Source organism: Bubalus kerabau, chromosome 9, assembly GCF_029407905.1.
Source record: "Bubalus kerabau isolate K-KA32 ecotype Philippines breed swamp buffalo chromosome 9, PCC_UOA_SB_1v2, whole genome shotgun sequence".
Taxonomy (NCBI): Eukaryota; Metazoa; Chordata; class Mammalia; order Artiodactyla; family Bovidae; genus Bubalus; species Bubalus kerabau.
The window spans coordinates 78711427-78727337 of record NC_073632.1 but is presented as its reverse complement, the minus strand read 5'-3'; the positions used below and the strand labels follow the sequence as shown (position 1 = coordinate 78727337).

Here is a 15911-nt window from a genome sequence, read left to right as displayed (position 1 = left end):
CCATGGACTGCAGCCTACAAGGCTCCTCTGTCCATGGGATTTTCCAGGCAAGAGTACTGGAGTTGGGTGCCATTGCCTTCTCCTTTCTTCTGTGAAATTCAGCCGAAACATAAAGCTGTCCCTGCTACTGTTGCTGCTGCTGTCTATGATGTCCTGAGTTGTCAAAGTTTTTTTGGCAACTATCTGTTGGTTCCTTGAATTTTTTTTTTTTTTTTACAAATTTTCTTATTTCTGAAACCCAAGTTTCTAAGAACTACCATCCTGAGACATTAGTCTTTTTAATAACAAAGGTTGTATTTTTGCATAGAATAACCCTAAAAATAAACCAGGGCAGCCTCTAGTCAATTCCAAACTTCTGAGACAGTGAAATCTCTTCCAATAAAAGCAGATATCGGAAAAATCAACTACATATATTTAAAAAAATAAATAAAAAGCAAAAAAAAATAAAAAGCAATATCTAACATCGACTATGAAAAGAGTTGTGCTGAGTCTTTCTACATTGTTTTTGCTACTCGGCAAAACTTATTAGAGGAATCTATGCTATTTGCTACTCTAGTGTTTGACTCTCTCCTATATTCCACATACACTGGGAGGTCCATCTAAGAGGTATTCATAGGAAGAGCTGGTTATCTTCCTCTGAGGAGCGCACATCTGGGGAGAGAGGGGGACACAATATACCAAACAGATCATCAGAAAGCAGAAAGCAGTGTAACAGACAAATGAACAAAGTGGTTCCTAAGAAGGCAGGGGCTATGTAGATATACATTTACAACCTCTATTGTTCTTGCTTTTCATTCATGAAAAAAATGAAGACACACGTTACCAAGGTACTGCTGGGACTTCCCTAGTTGTCCAGTGGCTAAGACTCTCCATTCCCAATTCAGGGAGCCTGCTTTCAGTTCCTGGTTGGGGAATTAGATCCCACATGCTGCAACTAAGACCCGGTACAGTCAAATAAAATAAAATAAAAAATAAAATTATTAGGTACTGTTAATATATGAGCTATTAAAGGAGCACACGATTTGCAAATATAATCATTCCTTATCATAATAATATATGATATCCATGAAAAAATTGTATGCAATTTGCAAATTCATAACACTCAGGTGCCTTGAAATGTTTTGAAAGTAGAAGTCTTGCTGTGGAGAAGAGGCTCAAAGGAACCAAATAGTTATTAATAGAAACAACAAGATTGTTTGTATTTGCTTGCTGTGCAGACCAATCCTGCTATAGAAATTAAGATGTAATTTATCTAAATGATCCTCCCTTCACCCTTAGAGGGGGAAACCTTATACAGGAAAATATATAATGAAGAAGTCTAGGTTAAATGATATGTTACAGGAAATCAATTATTCCCACCAGTGTCCCCATATCTCCAAAGAATTTTGTCTAACCTTTCCTTTATGATGACAGAATTTTTCCTTTGAAATAATTAGTACAAAGCTTGTTTTCATATTGCTCCCAGAAACTTGATGGCAGTGGCTGGGCCACAATGGGGGAGAAAATTTACTTACTGGTTATTTCACTTAATTTCTGACTCCCTGGATGTGAATACTGGCTGTGTGTGTGTGTGTGTGTGTGCTTGTGTGTGTGTGTGTGTGTGAACACTCAGCCACATCTCACTCTTTGCGGTCCCATGGAATGTAGGCTGGCAGGTTCCTCTGTTCATGAAATTTTCCAGAATACCTGACTGGGTTGTCAGTCCTTACTCCAGGGGAGCTTCCTAACCCAGGGATCGAACCTGCATCTCTCGTGTCTCCTGCACTGGCAGGCAGATTATTTACCACTAGCAGCACCTGGAAAGCCAGAATACTGGCTCTATTGTTTAACGGATATGCCACCTTGGGCATGAGACTCACTTCTTTATACCCCAGGTTCCTCATTTATGATGTAAAATAATAATAATATAGTAATAATATTCCCTTGCACATGGAGTTGTTGTGAAGACTGAGTAGGGGAGGTAAGGTGGTCCCAAGTGCACAATGAAAGATCCATAATTTAGACAGCACTCTTAGGGTTAGATTGTTTTTATCGTTGTACCCTGCCAGTTTCAAAGCTCATGTGTTACACACCAGAAACACTCAATAAGTGTTCGCTGACACAAAGGCCAATAGACTAGCCCGCATACAACCAGAGTAAATTAAGAAGAGAGAAATGAGGGCAAGTGCATGTTGTTTTCTTAATAAGAAAGTTCTAAAATATTTATAATTATAGGCAGAATTGAATGTTGACCTAGGAAAGGAAGTGGTAAAACTAAATGTTTTGTCTAATATATGTGAAAGTCTACTAAAACAAAAGAAAGACAAGTATAAATGCATTAAACTAGATGTTAGAGTGCTTATTTGAATCCAGAAGTTTTATGACATTCAGCAGACTTTTAAACTTTGATTTTAGCTTTTTCATTTTTAAAACGATGAAGTATGATTTCTCTATATCTTGTGGCACAGGATTAGAGAAAGTTATTGAAACTGAAGAAGGCAAAGTGGTTATCTGAGGAGGTTTCACAAATAGCTGATGAAAGAAGAGAAGTGAAAAGCAAAGGAGAAAGGGAAGGATATACCCAACTGAATGAAGAGTTCCAAGAACAGCAAAGAGAGATTAGAAGGCCTTTTAAAATGAACAACGCAAAGAAATAGAGGAAAACAACAGACTGGGAAAGACTAGAGATCTCTTCAAGAAAACAGGACATATCGAGGGAACATTTCACACAAGGATGGGCATGATAATGGGCAGAAATGGTAAGGACCTAACAGAAGCAGAAGATACTAAGAAGAGGTGGCAAGAATACACAGAAGAACTATATATAAAAGGTCTTAATGACTGGGATTAACCACGATGGTGTGGTCAGTCACCTAGAGCTAGACATCCTGCAGTGAGAAGTCAACTGGGCCTTAGGAAGCATTACAAGGAACAAAGCTAGTGGAGGTGATGGAATTCCAGCTGACCTATTTCAAATCCTTAAATATGATGCTGTGAATGTGCTGCACTCAATACGCCAACAAATTTGGAAAGCTCAGCAGTGGCCACAGGACTGGAAAAGGTCAGTTTTCAATCCAATTCCAAAAAAGGGCAATGCCAGAGAATGTTCAAACTACCATACAATTGTGTTCATTTAACATATTAGTAAGGTTAGGCTCAAAACACTTCAAGCGCGGCTTCAACAGTGAACCAAGAACTTCTGGATGTACAAACTGGACTTAGAAAAGGCAGAAGAACCAGAGAGCAAATTGTCAAAATTAATTGGATCACAGAGAAAGCAAGGAAATTCAAGAAAAGTATCTACTTTTCCTTCATTGATTTCAAAAAAGCCTTTGACTGTATAGTTCAACAAACTGTGGGAAATTATTCAAGAGATGGGAATACCATACCACCTTACCTGTCTTCTGAAAAACCTGTGTGCAGGACAAGAAGCAACAGTTAGAACCGGACATGGAACAAAGGACTGGTTCAAAATTGGGAAAGCAGAAAGACAAGCCTGTATATTGTTACTCTGCTTATTTAACTTATATTCAGAGTATATCTGAATGTACTGGCATGTGTACATCTGGCATGTGAAATGCCAGAAGGGATGAATTGCAAACTGGAATCAAGATTGCTGAGAAAAATGTCAAAACCTCAAATATGCAGATGATACCACTCTAATGGCAGAAAGTAAAGAGGAACTACAGAGCCTCTGGATGAGGGTGAAAGAGAAGAGTGAAAAGCTGGCTTACAAGTCAACATTGAGAAAACTAAAATCATGTCATCTGGTTCCATCACTTCATGGCAAATAGAGCAGGAAAAAAGCCAAAGGAGTGACAGATTTTATTTCTGGGGGGGCCTCCCAAATCATTGCTGACAGTAACTACAGCCATGAAATTAGAAGATGCTTGCTCCTTGGAAGGAAAGCCATGATAAACCTAGACAGCATAATAAAAAGCAAAGACATAATTTTGCTGACAGAGGTTCGTAGAGTCAAAGCTATGGTTTTCCGGTAGTCATGTATGGATGTAACAGTTGGACCATAAAGAAGGTTGAGCACCAAAGAACTGATGCTTTCCAACTATGGAAACTCTTGAGAGTTTCTTGGACAGCAAGGAGATTAAACCAGTCAATCCTAAAGGAGATCAACCCTGAATATTCATTGTGAGGACTGATGTTAAAGCTGAAGCACCAATACTCTGGTCACTTGATGTGAAGTGAAAGTCGCTCAGTCGTGTCCGACTCTTTGCAACCCCATGGACTATAGAGTCGAGGGATTCTCTAGGCCAGAACACTGGAGTGGGTAGCCTTTCCCTTCTCCAGGGGATCTTCCCAATTCAGGGATCGAACCCAGGTCTCTCGCACTGCGGGAGGATTCTTATCCCGCTGAGCCACACATGATGGGAAGAGCCAATTCATTGGAAAAAACTCTGATGCTAAGAGAGATTAAGGGCAGGAGGAGAGAGGGGTGACAGAGACAGAGGATGAGATGGTTAGATAACATCATGGACTCAATGAACATGAATTTGAGCAAACTCTGGAAAATAGTGAAGGACAGGGAAGCTTGGTATGCTGCAGTCCAGGAGGTTGCAACAAGTCAAACATGACTTAGTGACTGAGCAACAACAACGATTGCATTTTTGAAAGCAGTAAATCAAAATAAATTGATGATTTTCACTGTCAGAACTGAAGAGTTGAGGGTAAACTAATGCTAAGCAGTCTAGGGTGCCTTTAAATCATTTGTTTCATCTTTAACTATCAAGTAAAGATGAGAGAGTTTCTCATAAGTACATTAAATCATAGATAATACACGATCTCAGGAAAGGTTTACCAATTTAAAGCATTTGTTTAATAACAGTCAGAAATGATGTCCCTAATATATGATTGATTTACATTAAATAAGAAATTAGAGAAATAAACAAGAATATTTTGATATATATTCATCCCTGTCCCAATGATATGATGCTCTGATTTTTCAAACTTGATATCTGATTGCTACAAAATAAAATTAGAATAGAATCAAGAAATTTATTTTAAAAACTCTTAAAATTACAGAATACAGCATTCTCTAGTCTTAGTACCCAAAACAAGTCTCCATGTCTGAAAAGTTGACTGGCTTCTATACAATGTGAATTGCTTAACTTGTTCAGTTTCAAATTTGTGGGTTATATAAAATGCATTTATCAGCCTCTGTCTGTCATCTTTTTATATCCTTCATTTCAGTTCTGTATTTTTTAGAACATATTTGTAATTTGGGCTTTCATGTATATCATTGAAAATCCTTATAAATAATCTTTGAAACAATGCAAAAGTGAACAGAACAGAAAGCTAATTTAACATAAAGTACAGTAAAAAATGACAATGTTAAAAACTCGTGCATGCTCTAAACATGTTAGCTGGTAAAGTTTATAAAGTCAGCCGAAATTTTATGAGCAGACAATCACCAGGAAGTAGCCCACTCAACAAATGAATGCTATTTATAACATCAATTACCTTTCCCATAGCAAATAATTCGACAGATATTATAGTCAATATATTTATCCCTGGGTTGATTTTATCCGACTCTGACATTATATTTCTGGACTCACAAATCTGAACACTTGACAGGGCAGAGTCACTACTTTGCCCTCCCTGAGCCAGAATACTTTTAAGTATTGTACTAGTAATTAAAAAAATATTTTACAGGAATAAAGAGAAGCTATAACCAGGGATTAAACTATTATAAAGTAATAAAAGGGAGGATTTAGAATAACAAAACATTGCAGTTTCTATCTTTTACATTTTCTCAAGAATGCTACAAGGAAGGGATTAATAACTAGAGATGAACAGTGAAGATCAGAGACAAGTAGCAACCCAAAATCAATGGTAAAATGCCACATTTCTGGCTCCAAGGTCATGCTGTTTCCATAACAACTAGGTTTTTATGTTATATTGACCAAAGAATGATGAAACTGAATTTAAGTCTTCAGGTCATATTGGAAGCATAATTTATTCTTTTACTTTACAAGATCTTGCATGTATATGATTACATTTTCTACCCAATGATGTGTTCACTGTGAATCTATACTCAATTCCTCCATCTAAAATGTGGGCTTACCCAGAAAATAAATTTGCTGTTGAGGAATTCTCTCTCAAGACTTTGCCAGTGACAATGAGTTTGATGGCTTTTTGAAACCAAGGATATAAGAACGCATAAATCAAGGGGTTCATAGCTGAGTTATAATAAGCAATCCAAACCAGTATTTCATAAATATATGTGGGAGTGATGAAGCCTAGGAAGGCATCAATTATGGCATCCAGGAAGTAAGGCAGCCAGGAGACCAGAAACGCCAGCACTGCGACGCCCAGTGTTCTCGCTGCCTTTCTCTCCCTCTTGGCCACTCTGTCTTGGAAGCTGTCTGAGCATCGCCCAGTCTTGTCGTTCAGACTCTCAATTTTTCTAGCCTGTTGTTTAGCAATGAGGAAAATCTTGGAGTAAAGAACTATCATCACAAGGGTGGGGATGAAAAATAATAGAAAATTCACCAATACCCAACTCTGATTCACCGCAATTTGACAGCCTCCCACACAGGTGAGAGCACTTACTAGATCCTCCAGTCCAGCTGCATTCGCTCCTGTGCCAAGAAGGGAAAAAGAATAAATAATCGAAAAGAGCCAGGAGAAGGCAATACACATACTAGAAACAGACTCAGTGAACCTGGTTGGATAGACCAGGGGGTCAGTGACCGCAATGTACCTGTCCAGAGAGATAAAGCACAAATGGTAGATGGAAGCTAAACAGAATGACACATCAAAACAGGAATGAAATTTACAGTAACTCTCCCCAAAGTACCAGCAACTCTCCACGGACCTCACTGTGCTGAAGGGCATCACAGTCACTCCCACCAAGAAGTCTGCACAGGCCAGAGAAGCAATCAAGAAGTTGGTAGGAGAATGCAGCTGCTTGAAGTGGAGAATGGAAATCATCACCAGGAGATTTCCAAATACAGTCAGCACAGCTCCAAAGATGAACACTGTGTACAGGATGAGGCGGGGGCCTGGTGAGTAGGGGGTTTTCACACAGGATCCGTTCAGGTGCTCGTAGCAGAGCTGCACAGCTGCAGCAGAAGGAGACGCACTGCTCATGATTCTCTGGTTTGCTACCTGGAAACCTGTCACCCTCTGTGGCCCAGGATGTCATTCCAGTTTTCAAAATGTCCTTAAAAGATAAATACAATGTCAGCACTTGCCAGTGTATTCTGTCTTTAATTCCTTGTAAGTGCAAATCTTCACTTGCGTGTTTAGAAAGTGATTCATATCCTCATCTTGTAAAATGATCACTTCCAAATGAATAAGCAGTTAATTTTCAACATTACATAAAATGCTGTTGATTTAAATTTTAAAAAATCTTACCTAGTTTTTCATATTAAAGGAGAGGTTGTCTTCAAGAAGCTTTTACAGGATACATGTTCGAATGCCACATTTTATTAGCATTATTTTCCTAATTTATCAAAGCAATGATAATGACCCAAACACTCCCTCCCCTCAGGAATGTAACTAAACAATTTCAATCCCCAAAGCCCTTAAGATTGAATCCCCATAAGTTCAAGGTGCTTAGAAAGAAAATTAAATAACAATTATGTTTATGCTAAAATAAGTTTATGCCCTACTAATTTCCTGATGACACTTTAGCTTTGCATGGAACAGAATAGTGCCTATCCTTTAAAACCTTTGAGTGGAATTTGAAAGTCATATTATTTGCTATTATTAAATACTACCTTTTCACTTTTTTTAAAACCTTTTATCAGAGAAGGCAATGGCACCCCACTCCAGTACTCTTGCCTGGAAAATCCCATGGATGGAGGAGCCTGGTAGGCTGCAGTCCATGGGGTCGCTGAGAGTCGGACACAACTCAGCGACTTCACTTTCACTTTTTCACTTTCCTGCATTGGAGAAGGAAATGGCAACCCACTCCAGTGTTCTTGCCTGGAGAATCCCAGGGACAGGAGAGCCTGGTGGGCTGCCATCTATGGGGTCGCACAGAGTTGGACACGACTGAAGTGACTTAGCAGCAACAGTAGCAGAACCTTTTATGTATATGATTTCTGTGTTGAATGTCACTAGAACTCTTTCAGATAAACTCTTTGTCCCTACCAGTGTTGATTTGTGTTAAAAAAATTAAATGTGTGGGCTCAGTTGTTCAGTCACTCAGTCGTGTCTGACTCTTTGTGACCGCATGGGTCATAGCCTACCAAGCTCCTCTGTCTCGCCTTTTCCAGGCCAGAACACTGGAGTGGGTTGCCATTTCCTTCACCAGGGGATCTTCCCAACCCAGGGATCTAATATGTGTGTTTTATGTCTCCTGTATTGGCAGTTGGATTCTTTACCACACCACACACTGAAAAGCTCAAAGAAGTTAAATAATCATATGTTAAATACTTGAAGGCTTCAGGTTTGCTTTTAAAAATTCTGACCTGGGAAAGTGGGGTAGCAGAATACAAGGTGTTTGCCTCAGGGAACAACAAAGGAAGTGTAAGGACAAACAGAACATCGTTTCTGCTCCTGTTGTTGTTGGAGTTGTAGTGAGAGCAGCGTGGAAGATACTTAAAAAATAAAATAAAATGAAAGGACTTTTGGAATGTGGATATTCCTATGTTATACGCTAGATTATACCACTGACAAATTTCCTTTTTCTCTCAGCATTCTAGAACAGATCTCACCTTAGTTTTTCCAAAAGTGGTTTTTGCGGCTTCCCTGGTGGCTCCGTGGTAAAGAATTTGCCTACCAGTGCAGGAGACACAGGTTCGATCCCTGATCGGGGAAGATCCCATAGGCCATGGAGCAACTGAGGCCCTGCACCACAACTACCGAGCCTGTGCTCTAGAGCCCGGAGCCGCAACCACTGAGGCCCGTGCCGCAGCTACTGCAGCTCACGCACCACGTGCTCACAGCAAGAGAAGCCACGGGGATGGAAGGCTGTGCACTGCAGCCGGAGAACAGCCCCTGCTGCTGCTGGAGAAAAGCCTGCGCAGCAACAAAGACCCAGCACAGCCAAAAACTGAACAAAGAAAATTATTTTTTTTTAAAGTGTTTTCTGAGGAATGACTTCTATGTTTAAAAATCAGCTTTTTCATATTGAGGCATAAAATAAATTTGAAAAGTTTACATTTTTAGCACGCACGGACTGATGATATGATAAATGTATCCACCCTTATATTCACCACCACAAGCAAGGTAGAAAGCAACACCCTGGCAATTCTCCTCAGGCCCTTTTATAGTTAATCTCACCCCACATTTCCTTTTCCCTGTCCTAGGGAAAACGCTGATCTCCATTCTATGGCTAGAGATTAATTTTCAAGGCCTAAAAATCTTTTATGAAAAGAGTCACAAAGTTTGTCCTCTTTGGTGTCTGGCTTATTTCACTCAGGTCAATGTCTGTGAGTTTCATCCATGTCTGAATACATTTTCAGCTCATTCCTTGTTATTGCTAAATGTAATTCCATTGTCTGAATATACCACAATTATTTTATCTGTATTTTGTTATTGTCCAGTTGTTCAGTCATGTCTGATCAGTTAATAAATATTCAGACTGTTCAGCTTGGGGTTGTCATATTGGAAGTGTAGGCTTAACTCTGCAAGAAAGTATAAACTGTCTTCTAAAGTAACTGGACCATTTTATACTCCCACCAGCAAGCTATGAGTGTTCCAGTTTGCTCCAAATCTTTCTTTCCTCCTGATGGATTGTCTACCGACTTAAAAGATTTTGGAATAAATCAAAGCTTATCCATTATACTTTATATTACTTCTCTAACTCCACATGAGAGGCCAACATGTGAACAAGTAATGGCAACTCAGTGTGGTGACGGCTGGGATACACAGAGTGCGGTGGAGGTCACCACAATGAAGCAAGGGAACCGTATCCACAGGCAAAGTTACCAAGCAGGTAACTATAAAGATAGGTTGACAGGGTCAAGGAGATACTTAAGGTAAAAACAGACAGGGGTTTCCCAGGGCAAGAGGGCAATGTGTTTTGAGGCTCCGAGATGGGGGCTGGATGCATTCGCAGGGCTGAGAGCGGCTGTAGCGCAGGCGCAATGTGGGGAGCAGCATGAACTCAAGGACACCTGCACACAGCCTGACCCCACCCTCCTCATTTTGCCAAGCTGTTTGGATTTCTGCAGAAGTCAGTGGGTAGGAGGGGAGAGGACATGAAATACCCGTGGTAACAGATACAAATCTTCACTTCACCTGCTCAGGGATGCTAGATAGGATTTATTTTTCTGCAATACTCTTAAATCTACTTATAGTCTCACACTGCACCAGGTATAAGAAAAATACCTCAGTAAATATAGGGATTGTGACCTTTATCCCCACAGTGTCATCCGTCTTCGGAGAGCTTGGTCTCACATTAGTATCTCTGGGTGTTCTTTGAGGTCTGTCTTCTGAGGAATGCATTTTCCTACCCTAATAGGCAGACTTATAATCTTTCCTGGTGGCTCTGTCCATGGAATTTTCCAGGCAAGAGTACTGGAGTGGGTTGCCATTTCCTTCTCCAGGGGATCTTCCTGACCCAGGGATCGAACCAGAGTCTCCCTCATTGTAGGCAGACGCTTTACCAAAGAATTCGCCTGCCAATGCAAGGGATGCGGGTTGACCCCTGGGTCAGGAAGATTCCTTGGAGAAGGAAATGGTAACCCACACCAGTATTCTTGCCTGGGAAATCCCAGGTACTCTAGCCCGCCATGCTCCTTTGTCCACGGGGTCACAAAAGAAAAGACAAGACTTCGTGACTAAACAACAAGGGGCAGACTGGGCAACATTCCCCTTCTAGAGGGGAAATGCTCCTTCCAGCCTCGCTGGGAGGTGAAGTCTCTTCTCAGAATATGTGCGTCTACTCAACACATCTACTGTTTATCGCTTTTCAAGAAATGACCTGAAGAGTAGAAATAAAGCACAAGTGGAACGTTGAACCATGACTCTTGGTAGCTTCCATCGCTCCTAAAGACAGTACGCAATTAATATAAACAAGAAGAGTTGGAGCATGTTAAAGATCTGCTGAAAGAAAACCGTAAAAATACTTAAAAATATTAACATATAATTCCTTAGATACTTTATCTATATAAGGTGCAGTTTCTAAAATATACTAATGTACCTGTTGGAGAAGGCAATGGCACCCCACTCCAGTACTCTTGCCTGGAAAATCCCATGGATGGAGGAGCCTGGTGGGCTGCAGTCCATGGGGTTGTCAAGAGTCAGACACGACTGAGCGACTTAACTTTCACTTTTCACTTTCATGCATTGGAGAAGGAAATGGCAACCCACTCCAGTGTTCTTGCCTGGAGAATCCCAGGAACAGGGGAGCCTGGTGGGCTGCCATCTATGGGGTCACACAGTGTTGGACATGACTGAAGTGACTTAGCAGCAATGTACCTGTGTCATAGTTTCATTAGATAAGACAAAAATATACCAAAGATATATTCTCAAAAGATATCCCCCCCAAAATAAAACAAGCAAGCACACAGATAAAGCTAATGATGCTTAGATAAAAATAAAGGTGGTATTATTAATATCAATTTTAACCTATGTATTTTAATCACAAACATTAAAATGATAAAGCTAAATTACAAAGTAAATCCCCCTCCCCAAACACAGACACAGTCAGTTATACATAAAATTACATTTTGTAAAAGTGTAATATGGGGACCTAGTCCATATATTGTTTTACAATCTAGGTCAGATTTTTTTGCTTCTGTTTTCTTTTGATTTTAGTGAAAAAAATATATTGTGGTTGTCTTACCTTGTTAATTGTTACAAGGCATTTGTTCTTTTAAATGGTTTTATAATGTTCCATTTCAAAAGTAGAACATAATTGATTTAATTTACACCATATCAATCCTAGTTTATTTCAATCTATAATTGAGAGATACACAATGAATGTCCTTGTCATGTTTCCTTCCTTGCCTGACTCTATCTTCTTAGGCTTGCTTGGCAGAAATGGAACTACAGAGTCAAGTGACATGTGATTTGAAATTTTATATAAATGTCTTCATTTTCCTCTAAGACAAGAGATATTAAATTGTGTTTTTCCTATATGAAATGCCCAACTCTCAGCAGTGTGCTCAACTTCTCAGAATCTAATTAATCTGATATTAATGATCCTTTCAATGCTGTCCTTCCAATTCGAGATATGAAACTTTATTACATTTTAACTAACTTTTAAAATTATTTGTACATTGGACATTTTAATGTGTTTCTTAGCCATACCTCTGTAAAATTTCCTATTTATTTGTTTAGTGGGACATTTGTCTCAGTCTTTCTATTGTGTAAATTGCTTTTACATTTTAAAATCTACTAATTCTTCATCATGCATGCTACCAATAGTTTTTCTAAGTTTGTCTGTTTTTCCTTAACATGGCGTTCTCTTTCTTTGAAGTTTAAAAATTAAGTGCCCTAACCCTAACGTAAGACCAGAAACTATAAAACTCCTAGAGGAGAACATAGGCAAAACACTCTCTGACATACATCACAGCAGGATCCTCTATGACCTACCTCCCAGAATATTGGAAATAAAAACAAAAATAAACAAATGGGGCCTAATTAACCTTAAAAGCTTCTGCACATCAAAGGAAACTATTAGCAAGGTGAAAAGACAGCCTTCAGAATGGGAGAAGATAATAGCAAATGAAGCAACTGACAAACAACTAATCTCGAGAATATACAAGCAACTCCTACAGCTCAACTCCAGAAAAATAAATGACCCAATCAAAAAATGGGCCAAAGAACTAAATAGACATTTCTCCAAAGAAGACATACAGATGGCTAACAAACACATGAAAAGATGCTCAACATCACTCATTATCAGAGAAATGCAAATCAAAACCACTATGAGGTACCATTTCACGCCAGTCAGAATGGCTGCAATCCAAAAGTCTACAAGTAATAAATGCTGGAGAGGGTGTGCAGAAAAGGGAACCCTCTTACACTGCTGGTGGGAATGCAAACTAGTACAGCCACTATGGAGAACAGTGTGGAGATTCCTTAAAAAACTGGAAATAGACCTGCCTTATGATCCAGCAATCCCACTGCTGGGCATACACACTGAGGAAACCAGAAGGGAAAGAGACACGAGTACCCCAATGTTCATCGCAGCACTGTTTATAATAGCCAGGACATGGAAGCAACCTAGATGTCCATAGGCAGATGAATGGATAAGAAAGCTGTGGTACATATACACAATGGAGTATTACTCAGACATTAAAAAGAATACATTTGAATCAGTTCTAATGAGGTGGATGAAACTGGAGCCTGTTATACAGAGTGAAGTAAGCCAGAAAGAAAAACACCAATACAGTATACTAAGGCATATATATGGAATTTAGAAAGATGGTAACAATAACCCTGTGTACGAGACAGCAAAAGAGACACTGATGTATAGAACAGTCTTATGGACTCTGTGAGAGAGGGAGAGGGTGGGAAGATTTGGGAGAATGGCATTGAAACATGTAAAATATCATGTATTAAACGAGTTGCCAGTCCAGGTTCGATGCACGATACAGGATGCTTGGGGCTGGTGCACTGGGACGACCCAGAGGGATGGAATGGGGAGGGAGGAGGGAGGAGGGTTCGGGATGGGGAATATATGTATACCTGTGGCGGATTCATTTTGATATTTGGCAAAACTGATACAATTATGTAAAGTTTGAAAATAAAATTAAAAAAAAAAAAATTAAGTGCCTTGATACTGGATGCTTGGGGTTGGTGCACTGGTACGACCCAGAGGGATGGTATGGGGAGGGAGGAGGGAGGAGTGTTCAGGATGGGGAACACATGTATACCTGTGGCGGATTCATTTTGATATTTGGCAAAACTAATACAATTATGTAAAGTTTAAAAATAAAATAAAATTAAAAAAATAAAAATAAAATATTAAAAAAAATTTAATAAATTATCTTTGATCAAAAAAAAAATTAAGTGCCTGAATCCATATGGATTTTCGGTCATGATTCCACCAAAAAAGTTAAAAATATATATATGTTTTCTTCTGGTTTTTTAACATCGGGAAGAAATCAGTTTTGATTTTGTGAAATACATGAAGCAAGATCCTTAAGAATTTTTCAAAAAGTTTTATACAACCTTTCTACATTACACATTTTTCCAATAACATAGATAATAGTGGTATTTTTTATCATAAACATTGTAAAAGCTCCAAATAGTACCTATAGAAGGAAAAATAACCAACAATTGCTCTCCATCATGAGCTGGAAGGTAAAACAAACTTCATGAAATGAGAAAACGGTTACATAAAGGGATGCGACTATAATAGAAACTGGGCTTCCATTTGGCTAACGGTTATTCCTACATTTACAAAATATCTCCTAAAAAAATAAAACATGAATCTCATCCTGAGTCTGAAATGGCTGATGGATACGTCTCAGAGACCTTTGGGAGCTCTAGAAGACTGGACCCCAAGAATCGATTTGCTCAAAATAAATGCGAACGGAGTCCACAGAACAACCTGACATTAACAGGGAACAGAGAAGGAAGAAACGTGAAAATGAAAAAAAGTTAAGTGGTAGGAAAGGCAAAACAGCAACAGGCTTGAAAGAAGAAAATAACAACTGACAGAGCAGGCTGGTGTAAAGATTTGAGGAAACTAGAAATTACGGCCACTGTGTCGACCACTACGAGATAACAGGGTTCTATCAAATGCTCAAAGGATGCTCACTTTTCAAAATACATAAACGTATAAAAGTGAAGCTGCCAAAGTCGAGGTGCCATGTCTCCTCCTCAACTGAATGATCATTGTCAAGTCTATATTTCATGCAATCATCACTACAGAAATTTCCAATATATCACCAGATCAACTTAAAATTTTCAAATCATCGATACGAAACTTAGGCTTTAGAAGTTAGTTTTATAATTCATAAACTGTCTTTTAATATTGCCAGTTTAATAAGTTTTATTGCTTTCCCAAACCAATGGTAAATGAAGCATAAATCGAATGATTTAGGGCAATTTGCAATAGCTGAACCAACAAAGTATCTCATAAGCATATGAAGTGTGATAAAACTTAAAGAAGAATCAATGAATGAATCAGATATATCGAGTAATCATGAGACCAAAAGTGCTACATTGTGAAGCCTAGGGTTTTAACTGCTTTTCTCTGTCTCTTAGCCACTCTGATCTTGCGAGTCCCTGGTAACAAATTTATTTTCTAGTAATATTTTCCATCTTTTTAGTCTGCTTTTTAACCATAAGAATAATATTTCTGTACAGTAGCATTTTAACAAAGCCAGGTGTGAAAAATAATAGAAATTCTATCAATATCCAAAACTGATTTAAACAGGGTGAAAATCACTTATTACGCAGAAAGCACTTACTAATCCCTCCATCCCATCAACTCTGACATCTGTGTACAGCTTGGCACCACTGTATGCCAGGGGCAGGATGTAGAAGATGCTGAAGCCAATTCCTGACACAGACACCATGCAGACTTAAACATAATACTTTTAACTGCATCCCAAAAAAATTCCCTGGGAAAATAAAGCACGAAAAGCAGCAAACTGGAGAAAGTTAATCACAGAGAAATTTTTGATAAAATTGGGAAAGAGTAGATCAGTTTGTAAGGAAAAAAAGAAAAGAAATAAAAGGCAACAGACATGTTTACAGGTTACAAAGGGAAGAGTCAATGGAATAAGAGAGAAAAGGTGGGGAATGACTGCAGGGAATGGGAAATGGTGCGTTCTACAGCAGTTAACAATAATGGGCTTAAAATTTATTAGTCAAATAAATAATTTTGGAGAAGCAAAAGGGAAATGCACATCCTAAAAGACTGAGACCCTGATTTATCCAATTAAACTGGAAAAGCAATTTGTTTTCTCTGCAGTAACAGTCTTACTTGATTTTTTAAAAATTCATTCATTTGTAAAATGTGAAGATACCTTCAACTTCCTCAACCCAATGGCTTACAT

General features: G+C 38.8%; 1 protein-coding gene across 1 annotated transcript; it reads right to left on the bottom strand.

Annotated features, from left to right (window-relative positions):
- Window positions 1–6054: 6054 nt before the first annotated feature.
- Window positions 6055–7086, bottom strand: LOC129659906 (trace amine-associated receptor 7a-like). Its single transcript, XM_055591434.1, has one exon. It carries the CDS (start codon window positions 7084–7086, stop codon window positions 6055–6057), a length of 1032 nt encoding a protein of 343 aa, XP_055447409.1.
- Window positions 7087–15911: the final 8825 nt, after the last annotated feature.

What these genes read in the sequence shown, in the direction of transcription:
- LOC129659906 (XM_055591434.1), bottom strand. Translation starts at nt 7,086, where the DNA reads ATGAGCAGTGCGTCTCCTTCTGCTGCAGCTGTGCAGCTCTGCTACGAG.